The following is a 24029-nucleotide window of genomic DNA, read 5'->3' on the forward strand; positions in this document are numbered from 1 at the left end:
AAATTTAAAATCTTCAAATCCAGGAGGTTGACTAACATATACTTCCTTTTTTATAAAATCGTTCAAAAATGCACTTTTTACATCCATGATACAATTTAAATTTCATCAATGATGCATAAGCAAGTAAAAGTCTAATTACTTCTAACCTGGCTGCCGGGGCGTAGGTCTTATCATAATCTATACCTTCCTCTTGACAATAGCCTTTTTCAACTAGCCTTGCTTTGTTCTTTGTAATGTTTCCATCTTCATCAAGCTTATTTCTAAACACCCATTTTGTGTCAATGACTTGATAGTCTTTTTTTCTAGGAATAAGTTCCCAAACGTCATTCTTTACAAATTGGTTTAGCTCTTCTTGCATAGCAATGCACCACTTATCATCTTGAAGAGCTTCTTTTATGTTCTTGGGTTCTATATGAGACACAAGAGCTATTGTTAGTCAAAAATTATTTAAATTATGTCTAGTAGTTACCCTCTTTGAAATGTCTCCAATGATGTTCTCCAAGGAGAGGCCATGTGGTTGTTTATAGCTCTTATGATCCACTTCTTGATTTTGAGTTTGTCTATGATTATTTTCGTTTAAGTACATCTCTTCAAGAGCTTCCCTTAAGTAATCCTCATCTCCTGCAGTAGGTTTGTTCGACTCAAGAAGGTTTACCTCAAGGTCCACAATTTCATCAAAGACAACATGTATTGACTCCTCAATTGTTAAAGTTCTTCTATTAAATACTCTGTATGCTTTGCTAGTTAATGAATAACCTAAGAAGATATCTTCATCAGATTTAACATCAAATTTTCCTAGATTATCTTTATTGTTATTCAATACAAAGCATTTGCATCCAAAGATTCTTAAATGAGACACATTCGATTTTCTACCTTTAAACAATTCATAGGGATTTAACTTAAGAATGGGTCAAATAAGCATCTTATTCAACATATAACAAACAGTACTAACTGCATCAGCCCATAAATATTTAGGTACATCAGATTCATTTAAAAGAGTTCTAGTTAATTCTTCTAATGACCTATTTTTCCTTTCAACAACCCTATTCCGTTGAGGAGTTCTAGGAGCAGAAAAATTATGAGTAATTCCATACTTATCACAAAAGTTTTCAAAGGATTCATTTTGAAACTCACCACCGTGATCATTTCTCAAAGTTTTGATTTTCAAATCCTTTTCATTTTGAACACGTTTTGAAAAAGTTTTGAATGCTTTAAAAGCTTCACTTTTCAAAGTTAAGAATATGGTCCAAGTAAATCTAGTATAGTCATCAAAAATTACAAGTGCATAATAGTTCCCACCAAAACTTTTAATTCTAGATGGACCAAACAAGTCCATATGCAAAAGTTCTAAAGGTTTTAATGTAGAGATCATGCTTTTGGATGAAAAATAAGATTTTGTTTGTTTTCCCTTTTGACATGCAACACATAATTTATCTTTTTCAAACTTTAACTTAGGCAATCCAATTACAAGATCTTTTGTAATCAATTTATTTAGATGTTGCATATGAATGTGTGCAGCTCTTTTATGCCACAACCAAGGATTTTCCTCTTTAGCAACTAAACATGTTATACTATGACTAGATGCACTTTCAATATCAATCAAATAAATATTATTATGTCTAACACCTTGCAAAGAAAATCTGAAGAATTCTTAAAATAAACAGTACATTTATCACTTTCAAATGTTACCTTGAGACCTTTGTCGCATAACTGACTTATGCTTAGGAGGTTGTGTTTGAGACCTTCAACATATAATACGTCTTTTATGGTCAATGTGTTTCCTCCTCCAATGTCTCTTGTTCCAATAATTCTTCCTTTGTTGTTATCCCCATATGTCACAAATCCTTGCTTCTTCTCAAAGGAGATAAACCTTTTCTTGTCACCAATCATGTGTCTTGAACAACCACTGTCAAGATATCACAATGACTTCTTTGACTTTGTAGGTTCCTACAAAACAAGTTAAGCAAGAATTTAGGTCCTCAATCTCATTATGGGTCCTTAGGGTAAGTTCATGCAAGCAAGCATCATTTTACAGTTTTCACCCATGCATATTTTCCATTTGGAATTCCAAGGTGTTTAATGTTGCATTTGTTTGATGTATGACCATGCTTCATGCAATAAAAACAACAACCATCATGCACCTTGGTTTTCACAAAAGTTCCTTTTTCAACCCAAACTCTACGAGTTCTCTTAATTTTCGATTTCTTATGATGATGCATGTTCTTGTCATTAACGTTACTTTTTCTAAAATTATTTTGAACATGTGAGGCAGCCTTAGTTGCATTTGCAAGTAAGTTTTCAAGTATGTCAATGTCAAACATATGAGTTTTATAGGATAAACATTCAACAGGATTCTTATTTTCATTAAAATCAGATACTTTTGTTTCTAAGTTGCAAATTTTATTTTTCAGGATTACTTCTTTATCTAAAGCTTTCTCATATTTAATTTGCAAATCCTTAAACTCATTTTTCAAATTTTTATGAGCAGAATCTAGTTTCTCGGATTCATTTAACATTTCAAGAAAGGCCTTTTGTAAATCAAATTCATCACTTGACTCAAAACTATAATCACTTACTTGACTTCTAGCGTCTTCTAAGTCAGCCATTAAGCAAATATTTGCTTCTTCATTTGATGCACTTGAGTTTGAAGTACAAGACGCATTTTCTTCCCAAGCAAGGTAAGCCTTCTTCTTCTTGGGAAATTTCCTTTCTTTCTTTTCCTCACTTTTCTTGTTCTTAGGACAGTCAATCTTCACGTGTCCTCTTTCTCCACATCCATAGCACTTCACACTTGATGGAGAACCTTGCTTCTCTTTTCTTTCTCCATGGTATTTGTCCTTTCCTTTTGCTCTCATGAACTTGGAAAACTTCTTTATCATGAGGCTCATGTTTTCCTCATCATCAAAGTCATCATCCTCGGTTCTTCTTGGACTTTTCCCCTTAGGTATTTCATACTTGAAGGCAAGAGTCTTCTTCCTTCCGTGATCCTCTTCCACAGTCAATCTATTTAGTTGAAGCTCGTGCTCACGAAGCTTTCTAAAGAGAATTGCCATCGACATTTGTGTGAGATTTTGTGCCTCTGAGATAGTTGTCACCTTTGGTTTCCAAGACCTGTCCAATGATTTCAGAATTTTTACATTTAATTCATCAGTATCAAAAGTCTTACCCAACCGAGTTAAGTGATTCACAACATGAGTGAAGCACTTTTGGACATTAGAAATAGTTTCTCCAGGTTGTATTCTGAACATCTCGTACTCCTGGATGAGCGTGTTCTTCCTTACGCGTTTCACATCATCAGTACCCTCATGTGTGACTCTGAGGACCTCCCACATCTCCTGTGTTGTCTTACAAACTGAAATTCTATAAAACTCATCAAATCCAACAACATATGAAATAATATTGCGAGCCTTAATATCAAATTGGACTCTTCTATTTTCCTCAGGAGTCCAGTTAAAGTATGGTTTTTCTACTTCTACACCATCAACAGTTCTTTTAGGAATATAAGGACCATTTAGTACAACTTCCCAGATGCCTCTGTCAACAGACCCCATAAAAATTTCCATTATGACTTTCCAGAACGCATAGTTATCACTAGTAAAAAGTGGTGGTCTGTTGATGGAAGCACCCTCGGCATATACTTGATTTTGATGACCGGCCATTTTCGAAAAATTTGAAAGAATATCAAAGCGAGCTCTGATACCAATTGTTGGAGCAACCGGTACCGATTTTGCGCAGCGGAAATATCAAAACAGAGTACGATACGAATTATTTAAAAGCGAAGAGCTTATTCAGTCAATTTAAAAATGGTTTCTTTAATTTTCTTAAAAGCTTTTTATCGAACAATTGATGAGCAGAAAATATAAAGAGTGTAGGAAGTAGAAAAATCACACAAATGAGTTTTATCCTGGTGCGAATCAAAAGATTCTACGTCCAGTCGTTAATCACTATTAATAGTGATTAACCTTTTCACTAAAAACAGTTTTACAATTACAATATAGTGATTGAAAATAACAGTAACAAAAACACCTTCCTTCGACGAACGAACCGGAAGGAAACAACTCTGCCAACTTGAAGAGAACCGCTTCGACCTTTGACACACAAAGCGCGAGCTTCTCCTGTTCAAAAGACTTGACAAAGCAATGAACTGGCACTTGAGAACTTTCTCAGATAGCACTGTATTCTCAGTTACACAAAGTTCCTTCTAAAGTGTTTGGCAAAGGTATATAAAGCCTAATGGTCCAAAATTGAAAAGCCGTACTACAACTTCCAGTGATAATCGATTATTGTAAGTGATAATTGATTATCTACAAGACTTGGAACAGTTAGGATATTTAACTCTTCGACCGTTCGACACTAGTTCTTCTCCCTCTGCCTCTCGGTTTAATTGGACACATCCTCATGCCGTTCGGTTCAACCCCTTATCACCCTCTACTGTTCGGCTCGGTTCCTCACAACTTTCCAGCGTTTGGTTTGAGCCCTCATGGCCTTTTATCATTCTGTTTGTGTTTCAAGTTGTGTTTGGGCTTCAAATTCGTTCGGCTCAAGTCCTTATCACCTTTTGTCGTTCGTCTAGGTTCCTTACAACTTTTCAGCGTTCGGCTTGATTCTACACTGCCTTTCATTGCTTGGTCCGAACTGTTTGGTCTCGACATGTCTTACCTGCTCTCGGTCTTGGTCATAATTTTACCGCTCAGTCCTATGTTCATGCTTAAGAACGCTCGTGTCCTGACTGCTTGGGAATGCTCGTGTCCTATGTTCTTGGTCAAGAACACTCGTGTCCTGACTGCTTGGTCTTGGGCATGAAGTCTACCGTTCGGTGCTTACCGCTCAGTCTTGTTAGTTGCGTTTGGCCATGAACAATGTTCTGCCTTTACCTGTGTTTGGCCTTCATTTTATTGTAGTCATTCGGTCTTCATCTGCGTTCGGCCGTTGACTGATAGCGAACGTTCGGTCTTCGTCTACTTATTTGTCGTTCGGTCTGAATCTTACTCTTGTTCTTTTTCTTTGCTGATCATTATGCAGATATGCTTTTAAACTTGATGCACCAAAAGTCTTCATATTCTTCACTTTGTAGCATCATCAAAATTATTAACTTCAAAACACAAATTCTCCTCATTGGTAACACTCTAAGCGGGTCTCTGAGCTTAAACCCCCCAGATTTTCCCGATTGACCTTCGTGCTTTTTACTGTCCGACTTCTCCCCCTTTGCCTCCTGGTTCTCCCTTTTGTAGCTTTGCGTCATCTCTTCTACCCGTATTTCATCGGTCGCCCGTTCACGCAACTTTTCCATGGTCTTAGGGGCACACCAGCATACATTGTCCTTAAAAAGCCCTGGTCTGAGGGCGGGTAGGACATACCGAAGGGCAAGATCGGCATTAAGGCCTTTTACCCGCCGAACGATCTTTTGATAACAGTCCATGAACACCTTTAATGGTTCCTCTATTCCTTACTTGAGGTTCACTAATTCGAAGATGGTCAAGTCTTGAGTATTGTTGCTTGCAAACTGGCGGTTGAACATTTGGCTTATGCCTTCAAAATTCTCGATGGAATTGGGGGGCAGTGAATGGAACCACTCTAAAGCCTCTCCCTCGACCGATAGGGAGAATGCCCGACACCATACGGCGTCGTTGCCGGTCTCACACTCCAATCCTCCCGAACACTGTTCGGTCACGGTCTTTGTTCTCCTTTCTCGTCACGTCGCCCGGAGGTGTATCTCCCAAAGGTGCTCCGATGCTTAAGTTATTCGATTATTCGTTCGTGAGTTCAATCAAACAGTAACGAATATGCAATAAATGCGAACCCCAACCTCTTACCTTTGACTTGTATTTATAGTTTTCATTATGGGCTATGGATTAGTGAAGTCTTAATTATGGCCCAATCCTAGCCCAACGTCTCTAATCGTTACTTAACTTAATCTTTATTGGGATATCTAATTAGACTTTCGTCGATCCTTCGTGAGTCCGTCCGACAAAGCAGATGACGGATATTGTCACTACCGTTCGACTTCTATGGTACGCCCTTTCGCTGGATGTTCGTCAAGGCGTCCGACAAGGAAAATGACGGATATCGTCCTGACCGTTTGACTTTGGTGGTGCGCCCTTTCATTGGACGTTCATCAAAACCGTCCGACAAGGCATATGACTAGTGTCGTCACTGTTGTTTGGCTTCTGTGGTACGCCCTTTTGTTGGACGTTCGCCAAGACGTCCGACAAGGCAGATGACGGATATCGTCCTGACCGTTCGACTTGTGTCCGTCTGACAAGGTAGATGACGAATATTTTCATGACCGTTAGACTTCTGTGGTGTGCCCTTTCGCTGGACGTTCATCAAGACCGTCCAACAAGGCAGATGAGTGGTATCGTGAAGACCGTTCGACTCATACTTTTATTGGTTATATTTGTTGAGATTGTTGATAAGGGGAGCATCAGTTTAGCCAAACCTTACAATCTTAAAGAACTTCTGGTTTTTTATGATGACAACATAATTAATAACAACATGTGTTGTTAAATGTGTTACATGTTCATAGCTTTCATGTTTATGATTATTTGAGAACATGTTTGTGTTGATTCTGTCATTGCTGCAACTCATTGTGTTTTACATGGGATCTTATCTGTGAATGCATGACATATGTTTTAGAAAAGGAAAACCACATGCACTTTTGTTGAACTTATAATATCTGGCAAAACAACAGTTTTAAGTTGACTTCATTATGAAGTAAGTCGATTAAAACTCGTGGCTTTGCACAAACTTTTTCAAAGTGTACTGTGAGTATTTTTGGAAAGAAAGTTTTTCAAAACTGCATTGAAGTGTTACAAAGTCGACTGCATGCGCAAGCTACTCGACTTAGTTAGTTATGTTTTGAAATTCTGTTAATGCTTGTGATGTCTAACGGCTATATTTTATATCTTTGACTGAGCATTGATTGTGAGTCAATTGTATTAAATGCGAAATCAATTAAGTTGATTTGACTGCTACTAACTGTTATAACTGTCTGAGTATAATCAACTTATTAGTAGCATAGTCAACTTAGGAGCGTCAGTTTTATGGAAAACTATATATAGACGCGAATTTAATTTCTGCAGGAACTTTTGTGAATTTTAACGCTTTGATTGAATTGTTTCAGATTATTGATCTCTTGGAGAACGTGCTAAAGCTCCAAGAATCCATCAAGAAAGACCGAGGTGTTCATTCTTTGGTGATTGCTTGACGAGCAAGAATCTGTGCACATTGACTGATTGATCAACCTACACTTGAGGTGTTTGATACGTGATCAACTTCTTATCTCAATCTTGTGAAGATTGTGGCTGCCCTGTTGTGACTTGATGAGTGCATATTTATGTCCACATTTATGCTTTAAAATTAAATTTTTTATGAAATTCATGTGCTTGAATGATTGATTTAAAGAGGATTTGTAATGATTTGATATATTGTGTTTGGAATTAAAAGGGACTTAAAAAGTGATTTTAATTGCATAAATTATTCTTGGAAATTCTTACGTTTATTTGTGCTGCTGAAATTATAAGTTCTATTGGTCCAATTGGCAATTCAAGGCCCAAAATCAGATTTTATTTGGAAAATAATATACAGATGGGCCAAACAGGCAGACTTTACCCTTGCACCCCCTAAAATCCCTACATACACTCCTATTTCTGAAACAGGCCAAAGACTAAGCCCAAAAAGTAAACCATTTCTACTACACCTCCCTAATTTTCCTATACACACCCCTCCTTAACTAGACTCCACCAGATCATGCCACATGGCAATCTAATACCCACACATTTGACCATCAAGAAGTTGCCATGTCATTAATCCTCTGCACACCAAATTAACCAATCAATTGTTGCCATGTCACCACCCTTGACACATCATCATCTTCTCCAAACAGAAACCCTAATTTCATCATCCTAACCTAACCCTAGCCGCCATGCCGCTGCCGCAAGCCCCACGCCGGTCCGCCACCATCGCGCAACCTCCACGACCACCGTTCATCTCCTCCTTTCTTGTCGGCGTAACAACCCTAGCTGCCACGATTCACGCTCATCACCGTGACACCACAAGCCCTCTGTCATCATCACAACCTTCAACGCACACCGCTGCCAAGCCGCAACATCCACCTTCATCGCGCCATTAACGGCAACGCCACCATCAACACGCGTCAACCTTCGCCGTGAACCTCTATGGCCGCCGCAACCTGCACAAACCACAAACAGATCCACCTTTTCCGCTTGCACAGCAATCGCAAATCGCGATTTCGCCATGGCCACCATCTTCTTCCTCTGCGCCGCCGCACCACCTGCACTCAAAAAAACCAAAAACAGTAGCATCATCCTTCCCATCGCCGGAGCACTGCGAGCAGCCTCTCCATCGCATCCAATCTTGCCGCTATTAACGCACCTGCAGAACTCCACCAACACGAGCTTCTTCTCCACAGTGGCGGAAGCGGGAACGTAGGGGGAAGCCCTTTCGCCAATTCTGAACCCTAATTTTGGGTAGGGAGGAGCCTGACACGTGTCGAGCTCCCATTGGCACGACCTCTCTGGTCAAAACTGGTCAACATGGGTTTCTGGTGCAATTTTGAAGAATTTTAAAGGGGCTAAAGTGCAGATAGAGGAAGTTTCAAGGCATTTGCGCAATTTTGGAAAGTCAGAAAAGCTAAAAGATAAAATTCAGGTGTTGAAATTAATGTAATTTGGGAATATCAACAGAAAATATCTTCCAAATAATGTTATAATTATCTAAATCTTTTAGTTATTTGGAAGATATAAGATAAAAGATTTTGTCAACTGAATATTTAGAGTCCAAGCCCAATCAAGCCCTATATAAAGAGACCCAGGGGGGACTTCACTTAATTCATTCATTCTCTCATACTCCTCTCACTCTTATTTCATCTTGTATTCAACTCCATTCATGGAGAGTAATCATCTAGGGCTATTCTGCTGTAATTCCATTATGGATTCTGAGGTTAGATTGAGCTAATGCAATTGTTTATTTTGATTATTGATTTAAGTTGTTCTCTCTCTATGTCTTTCATCTCTATCAAATTAAAAGCAAATATTTTTGCATCATAATGTGTTTGAATCTACATGCATATTGATTATATGAGTTCTAGGGTTTTTAGGTTTAATTGAGAATCTACTTTGATTTAATTTAGGAACTTTCATATGATTAATTGGTTTTTACTATCAATTGAGAATGTACTTTGATTGGTAGTAATAATTTCAACTATAATCAATTGAGAATTTACTTTGATTGATTAGTTTTTAATTTGGTTAGGCGATTTAAGAGTAGACATGATTAAACACAATAAGATTTGATTGAGAATGTACTTTGGTTAAATTCATTGTGAATAATCTAGAAATGTTTTGCATTTGATTGAGAATTTACTTTGGTTAAATGCATGATCGCCCTCAAATTAATTAAGAATGTACTTTAATTAATTTGAAACTTAAATAATAATCAATTGAACAATTATTTGTGAGATCGCCCTCAAATTAATTAAGAATGTACTTTAATTAATTTGAAACTTAAATAATAATCAATTGAACAATTATTTGTGAATAACTAATGATGAATCTATCTTGGAAAAACAGTGGAATTAGCCTATTTCATTATAATCGTTTTAAAGTTTCTTTTTGTTCTTTAAACCTTCTCCAAACATCATTTTTATTCTTGAACATTGCATTGCATTCATAAGATTCAAATATTAAAAGGCAATTCCATATTCGTTGGGAGACGACTCAGGGTTACTTTAAGCCTATCTACTTTCTTGAATACTACTTGGCAATACTGAAGTTGCTTGAAAAGTAGTATTAATTTGATAGCTTCAACGACAGCCTATCATGACTACAGGAAGAGAACGTGTGATGTTCTGGACTTTGAGGATTGTTCAAAGTGATTAAAGATTGCACGAGAGTGGACATCTTGCTCCTGTTCTTTGTTTGTATATGCCTATATTTTGATTAGAGGGTTAGAGAGGTGTTTTATATTTTGACGTGGAGGTCGCTATAAAAGCCTTGCTGTAAAAATCTTGATCATTATAGTGCATTTGCTTCCTGGGATTGGAAGGACACTGGATGTAGGCAGTTTGGCCGAACAAGTATAAAAACCTGCGTTTGAATTCTCTATCCCTGCAGTTTTATTTTCAAAGTCGACTTTACTTTTCACGTAGTCAACTATTTTCGCTACACTTGAAAAATCTTATTCCTTGCAATTCAAGAAACGTTTGAAAGATCATACTTTTGTGAAAAATATTTTTAAAAGACTCTGATTTTTGTGTTTCACCAATTCACTCCCCCTCCCCCCATCTCTTGGTATTGAAACTAAGTCATTCTATTTTCAACAATATTTTTACTTTGGATGGAGGTGTAGTATTATGTGAATAGGCTAAACAAACTATTATTTCACCATCTACAATCGATGTAGATAGTATTGCTTTAGACAATCCTTATACTAAGGAATAATTTAAAAAAAAAACTTCTATATGATTTACCATTATTATATAAGTCCATACATCCTATTTTAATGCATAGTGAGGATCAAGTTGTTGCATCTAAAGTTCGTAGAAAAAGTTTTAATGAAAAAGAAAACAACTAAGAATGAGACACAAATCTATTAGATACTTAATTACTCATGGTATTATTTCTCTCAACTTTATCAAGTTAGAAAGAAATATTATGGATCCTCTTACAAAGTTAACACGTTAACAAGTATTTGAAATGTCAAGGGATATGAGACTCAAGCCTATAAATTATTTGCAATAATGGACACTCATCCACATGAATAATTATTCCATGGAATGAAGTTCAATGGATAATAAGAAAGTAATTATTGACTAAATAGGCCAATTGATTTGAATAAATGTTATGTCTCGTTCCTATGAGAAATTATGGCAATATTAAGGTTGAGGTATGTGCATTATTATGCTTATTTTTAAAAAACCTCTTAATGAACCCAATGATAATTATTATTGGAGTATGAGTCACAAACCATTTTTTAAGGTTTAGCTAGTAAGTGTGATGGTAGGGCCACCATTATGAGACATTGATAAGTCTCTAAATGATACTCTTAAAACATTGTACATACACAAGGCTGTAATGTGCAACCACTTATTAAAGTCTAAAATGGATATGGATATTGTATGTGTTACTAAAATCCGTTTATAGGAGATGTAGTTTAAGATAATTAAGACAGTCCGTTTATTAAAGACGTAGTTTATAAGCTATAGGTATTCAAACATGAAATGTTTCTCATGTTAAAATACAATATTTTTGTTTAAAAGATTATATATTCTATTTTGTGTTTTTTAGTACATAGGAGATTGTGGAAAATATTTAGTATAATTTAATAAATAAATAAATTGTCCTACTATTATTATACTTTTATGAATTATTAATTTTATTGGTAAATGCTCTTTATGGATAATTTTTTTAACTTTATTAAATTTAGGCTTAATTAATAATACTATTTTATATTTAGTCTTTTGTTTTGTTTTTCTTTTACTCAGTGTTTCTATTTTGTTAAAAAACTCAATTGAGTTCCTACTTTTGTAAACAATGCTCAATGTGACCCATTTTGTTAAATTGGTGTTAATGTTATTTGAAAGTGTCACATGTCAAAATTTGAGTTTATCACTAGTCAAAACTTAGATCATCTTTTATTTGGAAGGTGCCACGTGTCAAAATCATAAAGGTTCCAAGATAGAAGATGATTGAAATTTTGACACATAACAAATCTAGATTTTGAGAGGTAACACTTCTAAACAGTGTTAAGGTCAATTTAACGTAAGAGACTACATTGAATCCTTTTACAAAAATAGGAACTCAATTGAGTCAAAAACAAATATAAGGACCAAAACTCATAATATAGGGATCAAGTTCTTCAAAGATCTTTCGCACTCAATCAATCTGACGAAATACATATTGTTATGTCTTACCTTATATAGTGAAGACGTTTTCACTCTAATAACAAGTGCATCAACTCTTACTCTTTTTAATTTTTTCTTCTTTTACAATTTTATCATTATTATTTGTTAGAATAATTGTTTCGTTGATTCATCTTCTTTTATCCATATTTTCTAGAATTGTCAAAATGGTTTACAACCCACGGGTCAACCCGGCCCACCACGGGTTCGGGCTGGGTTGGGTTTTAAAAAAATGTATTTTTTTATACACGTCAATTTTCAACCGGCTCATTTAAACCCGGCTCATCCGAGTTGAACCCGTGGTGAGTCGTGTTGGCTTACTAACTCACCTAATTTTATTTTATTAATTTATTATCTTATAAAACCCTAAAAAATACTCTCTCACTCACCCTGACTGTATACAAAAAAAGAAACCTCATGTTGCTCTCGTGAATCTGTTCTGGTCTCTCGAATTTGCTCTACTCTCATGGTGTTCTCTCTTCATTGTTGATCATCCCCAACCCCCAACCTAGGATAGTTGTTGCATTCCCTCTTGTACAGGTGTTGTTGTTTCGTTCAAATTTTCTATTTCCCTTCTGATTTTCTGATTTCTATTTAGTGTTGAATACTTGGCTGATCATTCCACCATTAAAATATATAAATGGTTCCTAATTAGGAAAACCTCCTTTATCGTCCTCAAATTTATGTGTAAATATAGACATAGAAAAACCCCTTTTATCTTAAATTTCCTTTCTTTTTCATCAATGTATTTAAATGAGTGTGATAACACAATTTCAGTGTTCGTGTAGAGCTAGAAACAACGACTTTCAAATTCAACCAGGAAGCCAACCAAAAAACACAATATTTTTATAATTACAATGGAAAATATTTTTGGATTATTTTATATTCATGAATATTTGATTATTTCTTAAAATATAAACTTAAATAGAGAACTAATTTTAAACTGCAATGAAAATAAATTTGTATTGGATATCCATTTTTCGAGATAATGTTGACTATTTTAACTCAAAATTGATTACAAGTAACATTATTATTAGTACTATGAAATTAATTTAATTATTTATTAGTTTGTGTTTCAATATTATTAGTTAACACTTTTTTTATTGTATTGTTGATGAGATAGGAAGAAGATGATTCAAGAGAGCAAAATATTGTGAATTTATCCATTCAAGATTCTAATATTGTAAATGGATAAGGGACACAAAAATGATGAATATAAGAAACTTATTTGTATGTTTTTTGTGTTTGTTTTTGGATGACATTTGGTTGTATTGTACTTTGTTTTATCATTTTGAATTGTCTTGAGTTTAACATTATATTGGGAGTGAAATTTATTTAGATTTGAATTACAAAAAGTTTGTAATTTATTTTTTTTATTTTAAAAAATTGTAATTAAGTGAGCTAGTGAATCAACCCGTTTAACCCACAAACTCGTGGTGGATCGATCCGGGTTCGAATTTTTCTAGTTCGCTAATAAATGAGTCGGGTTAGGTTGACTCACTAAGTGACCAACCCGTGGTGAGTTCTCCCGGGTTGGGTCAGGTAACCCATTTTGGCAACACTAATATTTTCTATATTATTATTATTATTATTTTATTTATTCATTTATTTTGTGTAATAGTAGGTATATTAATTAACTGACATGTAAAACATTTTTAAATATTCAGTGAGAAATACCAAAACATTAAAAGACTTATTTAAATGGAAAATATATTAATCTTTTGAGATTGAAAATTAAAAAGATAATTCCATAGTTTCAAGTTATAAAAACAATGTAGTCATTATGTTAAAAAGAATATAATAAATATTGGTATTAACGATATGTGCTGTGATACATTTTGAAAAAAGACATTCATTTATTATTATTATTATGTTATAGAATAATGGAATGTTACTATAAAAATATGGTTAAAGACAATTATACTAAGTGATAACAACTGGACTTCAAATTAGATATGATATAATATTTGAGACATTGTAATTTAACTATGTCTTTTTCTCATTCTTACAAAATAGGCTTTTTAAGTATATTATTTTGAGCTTTTTAAATTTGTTTTAGAACAGACTTAAATTTAGCAGACTTAAATTTTAAATTTGTTATTAAGAAGCAGACTTAAATATTAACTCTATTGTGAATCAACAGACTAAAACTTTTCATCTAAAATTGCAAATCCAATCATATTAATGTTGTCAAAATGGGTTGTAACCTGCGAGCCGACTGATGGGGGTCGCACCCCATACAAATTTGATGTGCAAATAAGAATGCAGTATAACTAGGAAGTGACTCCTAGGTCGTCTCTCAAGGACTAAATGTGGTTCAGGACTTAGGTCAAACACGTATTGGGGGTGGGTTTTGAAAGTGTTTTTGTGACTAGAAATGAACTAAATTAAACCATGAAATTAAACACAACCAAACATAATCAAAAACGTTGAAAGAGAAATGGGAAGCATTAAGGCCGAACGGTCTTAAAAGTGAGACCGAACGGTTTTAGCAATGAGACCGAACGGTCTCTAAAGGAAATGTGTAAAAAGCCGAGCGGTATGATAAATTAAAAGAAAATCATGAAGGTGTAGAAACCGAGCATAATAATAATGAGTCGAACGACATAGACAGCGAGCGAATGAAAATGTAAATGGAAAACTAAATGCAACCGAACGGTACAAACACAAGCCGAACGATATTAAGTAAATTCAGTAACAGTAAACCAGAAAAAGTCGATCGGTCTAACACAGTAGTATAAGACCGAACGGTATTTAGATGCAGAAACAACACAACAACACAAGAAATCGAAACCGACCGAACGATCTAAATGCAGTGACCGATCGGTATAAATGCAGCAGTAGTGAGATGCAAAATGTAGAAATGCAGAAAATGAAACAGTACAGTAGAAGGAAATGAAACTCAAAAACGCACATTAAATGCAGAAAACGTAAATGCAGCTGAATGTAAATGCACCAAATGAACTCAAACATAAAACGCAAACAAAAAAAATGCAAATGATAACAAAACAGCAAATTAAAACGAATTGAACAATAAAAACGAAACCAGAACGTAGCAAAGCATGAAGATGACGATGAACAGTAAAAACGCGAAAATGAACAGTGCAAAGAAACAAAGTGCAGAACGACAAAGACTGGTAAAACGAAATGAAGTAGGAACTAAATGCATCACGATTTCAACTCTTAAATTTCAAAGCAAACAAGATTCAATACATGGCAATGGAATTGAAAGCAAAACCTAACCTAACCTCCCCAAAGGGGGAGGGAGAAGAAAATGCTCCCCAAGAACAAAAATCTAAGTGGCGGCTGGGAGACGTGGTCAAGTGAAAGTTATTTTGGGGTACATAGACCCCAAAAGAACAAACTGCTCTTCTAATGGGCTTGTCCTACAAAATGACCTAAAATTTGGGCCCAAAGTCCTAAGGTTTGACTCAATTGCATTCTAAAATGAAACTATACTCTAACACTAACGTGGCCACCCACTTGAAGTCCCAGAATGTGCTTCCAACACTACTGTTGAGTTCTTTGGTCACCTCATCTGACCGGTCAGTCATTCAGGGCTTAAACCGCTCAGTCTAGACGTTTTTCCATTCGATTCAAGGAGCTCGGTCAAGACATTCGGTCAAGACTCTCATATGATCAGGCTTTACCGCTCGGTAAAGGCTTCCGTAGATCGTTCGATTCTATAGAGCTCGGCTTCCACCGAACGTTCGGTTTGCAATGCTCGGCCATTCAGTTCAGTCGCGCTCAGCCAAAGTCCTTTGTCGTTCGATGGAACAAGTACTCATGCAGGTCAAGAACTGGTGATCGGTGTAGAGTTCAACAGACCGTTCAGTTGATTTCCGTTCGGTCAAGGCTTTCTCGGATCATGCGGGTGCAGTCTTCATCAGACCATTCGATCATGCATTTGTTCTCAGACCGTACGGTGCGACACTCCTCAGATCGTTCGGCATTGCCTTTGACAGACCGTTCGGTCATACCTTTGATAGACCGTTTGGTCAGGCCTTTGACAGACCGTTCGGTCAAGAACAATACTTTCAAACCTTCTTTTTGTCTAACTTTCAAAAAGTAATTGTTCTGCACATAATGATTGAAAAAATTAAGCCCAAACAATTCAAATTAATTAAAATAAGAATTAGTCTTGAAATTAAGCCCAAATAGTGAAAATGAGATAAAAATGGAGAATTAAACATACTTCACTAACCAAATATGGTGTGAAAAGCTAAGTGTATAATGAAGAATGGTGACTCATCACCGACCTAGCTTACTACGGGTTTGAGACGGGTTGAGTTTGAAAAAAATGTAATTTTTTTATGCGGGTTAGTTTTCAACCCAAATCACTTAGAACCCAGCTCATCCGGATTGAACCCGTGGTGAGCCGGGTTGGCTCACCAACCTATCTAATTTAATTTAGTTATTTATTATTTTGTGTTTCAACATTATTAGTTAACATTTTTTATTATATTGTAGATGTGGATATAAAAAATTATGTTTCAAGAAGAGAGAAAAATATTATAGATTTATTTATTCAAGAATAATATTATAAATGGACAAGTGATACAAAAATTATCAATATTAAAAACTTATTTGTTTATCTTTGGAGATTAACATCATTTTAGAGTGAAATTTATTTAGATTTGAATTAAAAAAAATTATAATTGACAGCTCTAAGTGACCAACCTCTGATGGGCTGAGTCAGGTCGAGACAGGTTACCTGTTTTCACAGCTCTAAAAGATATATTCCATTAGCACCTCAATCAACGACCAGAAAATTCATCTTTCTTATATAAATTTCCATACACAATAAAGATAAAATTGGAATATAATACAAGCAATCCTTCCATTAATTCAATTAATCTTAACAATCAAAGAAATACACCAAGAACCCATAAATCCATTCACATTCTTTACATAATGTAATACAAATTAGAAACAGAGGAAGAGAAATTGATTTCATTAGTAATCACTCCCAAGAAACCCTAAAACCCTAAAAGTTCTTAACCTTAAAACTCACTATAACACACAGATTAAAATCTAAAACAACGACGACGACAGCGATAACGGGAGTGGCAACAACGACAATGGGAGTGATGACAGCAGCGACAAGAACAACGTGAGCGGCAACAATGCCGACGGGAGCAGCGACAATGACAACGGGAGCGACAACAACGACAACAAGAGTGGTGGTAGCGGCAAAAGAAGCGGCGACGATGATGCAAGCAGCGGTAGCGACGACCCGAGCAGCGACAACGCCAGCGATGACTCGAGCAGCGACAACGACGACGGTAGCGATGACAGCGACAACAGGAGCGACGACATTGGAAACGACGCGGAAGGGTTAGACAAGACCTACAAGGTGAAGGCTATGACATATGTGTCTTTGGACGTAGAGGCAAATCTCTCAAGGTGGGAGAAAGTGGAGAAAGAAGTGTGATGTGTTTTGTGAAGAAAAAGTAGGTTAAAGATATATTTAAAGAAAAAGTAGATTAAAGATGGATTTAAGTCTGGTCGAAATTTAACTCATATAAAATTAAAGTCTTATTTTATTTGAAAAGATTTAAAATGTTAATTTAAGTCTGGTAGGAAACTTAACAGATACAAAAATTAAGTATGTTTATATCGTAAAACAATAAGCTTAATCAGATTGGTGGTAAAAGTAAAGGTAAAGCGTTGGAAAAAAATATCACAAAAAGTTAGCTTCGAAGTAAAATATATCATATTTTGTTACATGTCGATTTTACTATATGACTTTTTATATCTAAATCAAAATTTTAAAAGAACAAACCATAAATCTTTAGAATATCCTTATATACACTTGAAGTAGTTTAGTTTTGATAATTTTAAAATGATGGATAATAAAAGAGAAATTTATTTAAATGTTTTGTCTAAAGGAGTAAATATATATATTGACCTAACCTCAAGTGGAGTTCGGACAATTGGGGTTGGTAGTGTTTGAGAAATCCTTAAAATGTAACAAGGTTGCCTCTTCGTCTTTTTCTTCTTCTTCTTTCTTCTATTTGTCATTCTAATTCTTCAGGATCACCATCAAAGTCGTGTAATGCAGATACACCTTCAACTTGAATAATGTTATTTTCATGTGGTATTTCATCAACTTGGTAGGGGATATCCTCTTCGACATCATTTAACTCAACGCGACCCTTAGGCTTGGTTTGCATTGCAACACATCAATCACGTTTGTCGATGTTGAGAAATGTTGGATATGGGACATAATAAAATTATCTAACATTATGAGAATGAATGGCTCAAATTGGCGGTATCTTAAACTCATTTCAATTTCGACAATGTTATACTTAGGATCCACTCTTGTACCACTCCTAGAAAGATCAAACCATTGACAATAAAAAATAACTACTCTCTTTGAAGAAGTAGAAGTGCTGAAATCTAGCTCATATATTTTATGAATAATCCCATATAAATCGTCATAACTGCCCTGATGGGAATCTCCTTTCTAGGTTTGGCCAAAACTAGGAAGAAAACCATGAAAGGGTGGATGATTTGATGATGTACGGAATGATGATGGGGATAAGGCTAAATATCTCGACCATGGAGTGTTTTATGGTGATGGAAGTGGTGTTTAGTGATGCTCTCAAAGAGGTTGGGAAAACTCTTGGAAGAAGGTGGATAAAGGAGGCCACTTGGGTTGCTATAGCCTAAGGTGACCTAATAAGAGTAGTATGACTCAAATTTGGCAAAATAACAATATTGTATTTCAATGGTAATTACATGAGGGGCATACACCTCTATTTATAGGCTAAGGTGTCTCCAAATAGACAAAAACTTAAACTTAAAAGAGCCACATTGGCTAGCTTGGAGAGCAAGGAGAAATGCTCTCCAATAGAAGGGAGAATGTTAAGACAACATCCTCTATACAACTAAACGCTCTCATGTTTCAAAGTTTAACCAAATAACATTAAATGAAACAAGAACCTGAAAATACATTAGGATCAAGGACATCCCCAACATAGAAAAACCTTAGGAAAACCTTTAGTACTGTAGAAAACATAAAAACACCTAAGCTCAAAACATCCAAACGCAATGCTAAATGACTGTTAAGTCAAAATCGTTTAAGAGAGTTTAAACTAAATTCATAAGCTTACTATACCCAAAGGGTATTTAATTGAACTTTCGGGAAAATGAAAAAGTGTCAAGACAAAGTCTTTTAATTTTTTTTAAAAGCCTAAACCTAAAACACCAAAGAAAACATAACATGTTAAACACTATTGCTCTAAAAAGGAAAAATCACAAAAAATGTTTGCATCAGCCTGAATGGTACGATGAGCTAAACTTTTACTTCATCTAATGATGAATCATTATTTTGTCATATTCATTTAGCTTTCCGCACCCAATTTAATTACTGAATTGTGCTTAATTGTCCAATATTTCCTCAGTTTTTCTATTTGGGCTTAATTTGACCAGTAATTCTTATTTTAATTAATTTGAATTATCTGAGCTTAATTATTCCCGTTATTATTTTCAAGGCAATTTTAGGATTATATTTTGGGACATAAAGAGAGTTGTCACGTGATCTACCATTTTCCACATCAACATGTGCTTTTAATTTCGTTTGTAATTTTAATTCCTTTTATTTTGGACTAGAATTTGTATTTTGGACCAGATTTAGGTTTTTGGCGAATTTTTGGGCAGATTTGGAAAAAGCCCAATTTGGGGGTTGAACTAGATTCTTGTGCCCATTCATTCTATTTTCATTTTTTGAAGCCCTTGGACGTCAAGAATGCTCCCCAGGTTTTATCTTTCATTTTTTTCGTTTCCCTCTTTCTTTGTGTTGAATTCGAATTATAATTTTCATTGCAATTCCATAGTTGTTTTTGTGTTCTGCACTTGGGTTTCTCTTTAATGTTCGTTTTTCTCTTATGCTTCTGGAATTTCATTTCTGTTTTGTTCCCTATTTCCATTCCAGTTTGATGATTTCGTTCTACAATATTGTTGCCTAAATTTGTTTGATTTCCATATTCGAATTTGGATTTCTAAGGCGTTTTATGGTTCTGTTTCGTTCTTCAGTTGATTGCCACAGTTTCATTTCAATTTTTATGTTGCATTTTGCTGTGTTCAATTTCGTTTTCATGGAAGAGTAATTTTGTTTGGGTTGGACACTAGGGATGTTGCATTGTTTCATGATAATATTGTGCTTAATTGTGATTCTGCATTTTTGTGCCCTGCATCATATTAAAGTTGTTATGTGTTGTTCAATTTGGTTCATGCTTAGTGGTTTGAATTGTGTTCATTTAATCTTCGCTTAGTCGATTAATCTGTGATGCACAAAACTAAATGAATATGTGTGATTGTGTTTGCTTAATGGCATTTTATGAAAACCGTTTTAAACCTTGCTTAGTCATTTAATTCATGTTGGATTAAGGGTGAGAGGAACAAATAATTATTGTTAATCAGGGATTGGAATAATTGTAAATTAACTAGTGGCCAACTTGTACATAATTAGTGTTTTTAATTCGTATTTTAGTTAGTTCAGTTCAATTCACACAATCTGTCAAAAAAAACCCATCCACTATGTGTTTGCTCTAATGACAAAACCAACAATTGGTCCTTGAGAGAGACTGAGGAGTCAAATCCCTAGTATAAGGCACTTTAATTGCGTATTAATTTGATTCGGGTACGACCTCGATCAAATTTAGCGTCGTTGTCGGGGACCTACAGTTCTCTAAAAGGGTTCGTGTTATTGTGTGTTTTGTGTGTGCTCTGTACAATGTGTGTGTGTGTGTTTTGTGTGTTTTAAGTGTCTACATTTGTGGTTTCTGTTTGTTTCATGTTGAACAAGTCATAATTAAGAAAATTAGATATTGTTTGACATGTTTTCACAGGAAATCCAATGGAATAATGTTTTTGCGCGCGATGAATAGTGCGTGAATAATACCCAATTTTTCCTAATTAATTGGCATTTTTCGTTTTGATAGCTAGAGGTGTTATTTTTCTTTGAAAATTTTTTGTGCTCACTTCTTTTGGTCCATATTTTGGTAGAAAAATCCCATAAGCACTTGTGGTAGTCCCAGTTCTGATTTATGAAACGAGTTTATCAAAACTTCAAGCAAACGTAACTTTTGCTCCCGATATCAGAATTGGATGTATTATGTATGCTTTTTGGGTAGAAAAATACGAGCTATCCATTCCAAACCGCTCCATCGTTTGCCCTTGCCTCCAGTTCCAAAAGAAGGTCGTTTTCTATTTATTTTTTATTTTTGAAGTTTTATCCTCCCCGTTTTTCATACTTTCTTTCATTGGTTGATATAGTTATCCTTTGAATTTTGCTTTGAAATTTTGTCTCCTATCTTTTCATGATTTTAGGGTGTTGCTCACAAAATATCTTCAAGCCTTTGAGCATGAGGAAGTTTTTTCTCTTATTAGGGGATTAGATGATAAGATACATGCTCTAGAGGGTTAGTCCAACCTCTAGATGCTGATGATAGTGATGAGTAGTTGCCACCCCTAATGCATTTCAGTTGCATCTTTTTATGGAAAATCCCTTAGCCATGGTCAAACAATTTCAATAGAGTGAAATTCATCCTTGAAGATGGTGTTAACTCTACCTGGTGGACCACCATATGAGCCACCACGAAGCATGGATTGAAGAGTAGTGTAGGAATTTAGGCCACTGTATTAGGCCATGTAGTGTAGGTTTTTTTAAGGCTTGTATTGAGGCCTAATTAGCATAGGATTTTCCTTAAAGTTAGACATCCAAACCAAGTGGAAAGTGTGTGCCATGTGTCATGCTTCCATTGGAGAGGATTTACTTTTTAAAAGGTAGCCACATGGCACCTTAGGAGTGGAGAGTTTTTGCTTTTAGTAGTGGCCACATGGTGCTTTAGGAATGGAGAGGATTGTGTTTGATGAGTGGCCACATGTCCTCCCATCATTGGAGAGGATTTGTGGACACTTGTCCACTCCTTAGAAGGCCCCATTTTTTGCCAATTAGAGAAAAGGTGGGAGATCATGCTTTTAGGGGTAGAAGGAGACATCCTTGGCCTATAAATAGAGGTGTCTCCACCCTTGCATTTCATATTGGAATTAGTAATGTAATGTTGCCAAAATATGGCCATACTCTTTCTTGATCAAGAATAGAACAACCCTAGAGGACCTTATAGTCATCTTCCTCCTTGAGTTGGCCTAACCTCTCTTGGAGTCACAAAACACTACACCACCACCACCATATATCCTAGAAGCTTTGAGCTTCTACCCCATCCATACCTTAACTCATCATCCTTGGACCATTTACCACCACATTTTTGCACCATTCATCCAAGGAAACACTCCTACATGCACATCTCCTAACTTTGGCCCAACCTAGCCAAGGAGGTTGCCATCAATTTTGTATCTCTCTTATGTTATGTTATGCTTTAAATTTCTCGAATAAAATAAAGTTGCCTTATTACCTATATTGTTCTATTTATTTATGGCTTACAATTAGGGGGAGTTCTCTAATTTAGGGGGAGGATTTTTTTTATATACATAACCCTTTTTAATAATGATAAAAAAAGGGGGAGAAATATATTTAAAGGCTTAATTATACTTATCTCTTGTCTACTCTGAAAGAATTTTTTATCATCATTAAAAAACGAAGATATTGTGAGCATAAAGCTGAAGAACATAAATTTTAATGATATCTCAAAGTCAAGTCTCAAGTGCTTTATTGCAAGAAGATCTTTATGAAGACCTGTTTTTATCTTAAAGCTTTTGTAATCCAGTAGATTAATGTATAGGATGTGGTTTATATTTGATTTTGTGTATTTTTTGCCTTAGGTTGCATTTAAAATTGTTTTGAATAAGAAAACCTCATTTTATACTCAAGATAATCAATTACCACTTATGATAATCGATTATTAATAATCGATTATGACTTGCCATAATCGATATTCACGAGCAATTATGAGATTTTTCATGCAAGTTTTTTACCGTTGTTCATTCATTAATCCATAATCGATAACCATATCAGGATAATCGATTATTACATGCTAAAAAATTGACAACGGATTTTTGGAGGTATCCTTGAGTGACATATCTATAAATTTGATTAGGACTCTCATTCTAACATACAACATACGAAATAAGTGTATTTCAAAAATTCTTATATGAAGTGTGCGGTGAAGTGTTCTAGAGTTTGTAGAACCCTTATGTTGTGGCTTTGAGAACTTGACGTGTTGGCATAAAGCGAGAACTTTCACTATGAGTGTGATTGAGTGTTGTTACTATTGTTGAGTTGAAAGCATGTCATCCTTTGTGAAGATTCAAAGGAGGTGTTTATCCATTGTGAAGATTCAGAGGAGGTGGTCATCCTTTGTGAAGCATTCGGAGGAGGTGTTCATCCCTTGTGGGTTACAGGGGAAGTGAGTTTCATCTATTGGGGTAACAAGAGAGGTGTTCTAACCTTCAACTGGTTTATTTTTGTTGATATTTTTGTTGATAGGAAGAGCACTGGTTTAGCTGAACCTATAATATCAGAGCTTCTGGTTTTTTATGATGACAACATAATTTATAACACATGTGATGTTTATGTGTTACATGTTCTATTGCTTACATGCTACATGTTTTAATCAATGTATAAATTTGTTTAAAGCATGGAGAACATGATTGTGTTGATACAATGCATTTCACTGTGCTATATAATTGATTTTATTGGTGAATGCATGTCTGATGTTTTACAGAATGAAAACCACAAGCACTTATATTGAACTTTTCACTGTGTTGCAAAACAATAGTTTTATGTCGACTTCATTTTGGGGTGAATCGATTTAAAATCTTGGCTTTGCACAAACTTGTTAAAAGTGTGCTATGAGGTTTTTCAAAGAAGAAGTTTTTCAAAACTATGTTTAACTGTGTTACATAGTTGATTATATGCAACTTGCATTCGACTAAGTCTGTTACAGTTTTGAAATGTTGTTAATGCTTGTGTTAAATGTTACAATGGCTATATTTTTATATATGTTGACCAAGCATTTATTATGGATCGATTGCATTAATTGCACATTCAATTAACTGCAATAATTGCTGCAACTGCTTTGACTGAATTGTTACATTCGACTGCATTAGTAGCTAAGTCGATTAAAATGCGTCTGAATTGTGA

At 35.1% G+C, this 24029-nt stretch overlaps 1 protein-coding gene across 1 annotated transcript; it reads left to right on the top strand.

The window, feature by feature from the left end:
* The first annotated feature begins 15367 nt into the window (after positions 1-15367).
* LOC108336886 (uncharacterized) lies at positions 15368-17354 on the top strand. The gene is made up of 2 exons (XM_017573331.1): positions 15368-15465; positions 16976-17354. Exons 1-2 carry the CDS (start codon positions 15368-15370, stop codon positions 17352-17354), a joined length of 477 nt encoding a protein of 158 aa, XP_017428820.1.
* The last annotated feature ends 6675 nt before the right edge of the window (positions 17355-24029 follow it).

The sequence above is a fragment of the Vigna angularis genome, chromosome 7 (genome assembly GCF_016808095.1).
Source record: "Vigna angularis cultivar LongXiaoDou No.4 chromosome 7, ASM1680809v1, whole genome shotgun sequence".
Classification (NCBI taxonomy): Eukaryota; Viridiplantae; Streptophyta; class Magnoliopsida; order Fabales; family Fabaceae; genus Vigna; species Vigna angularis.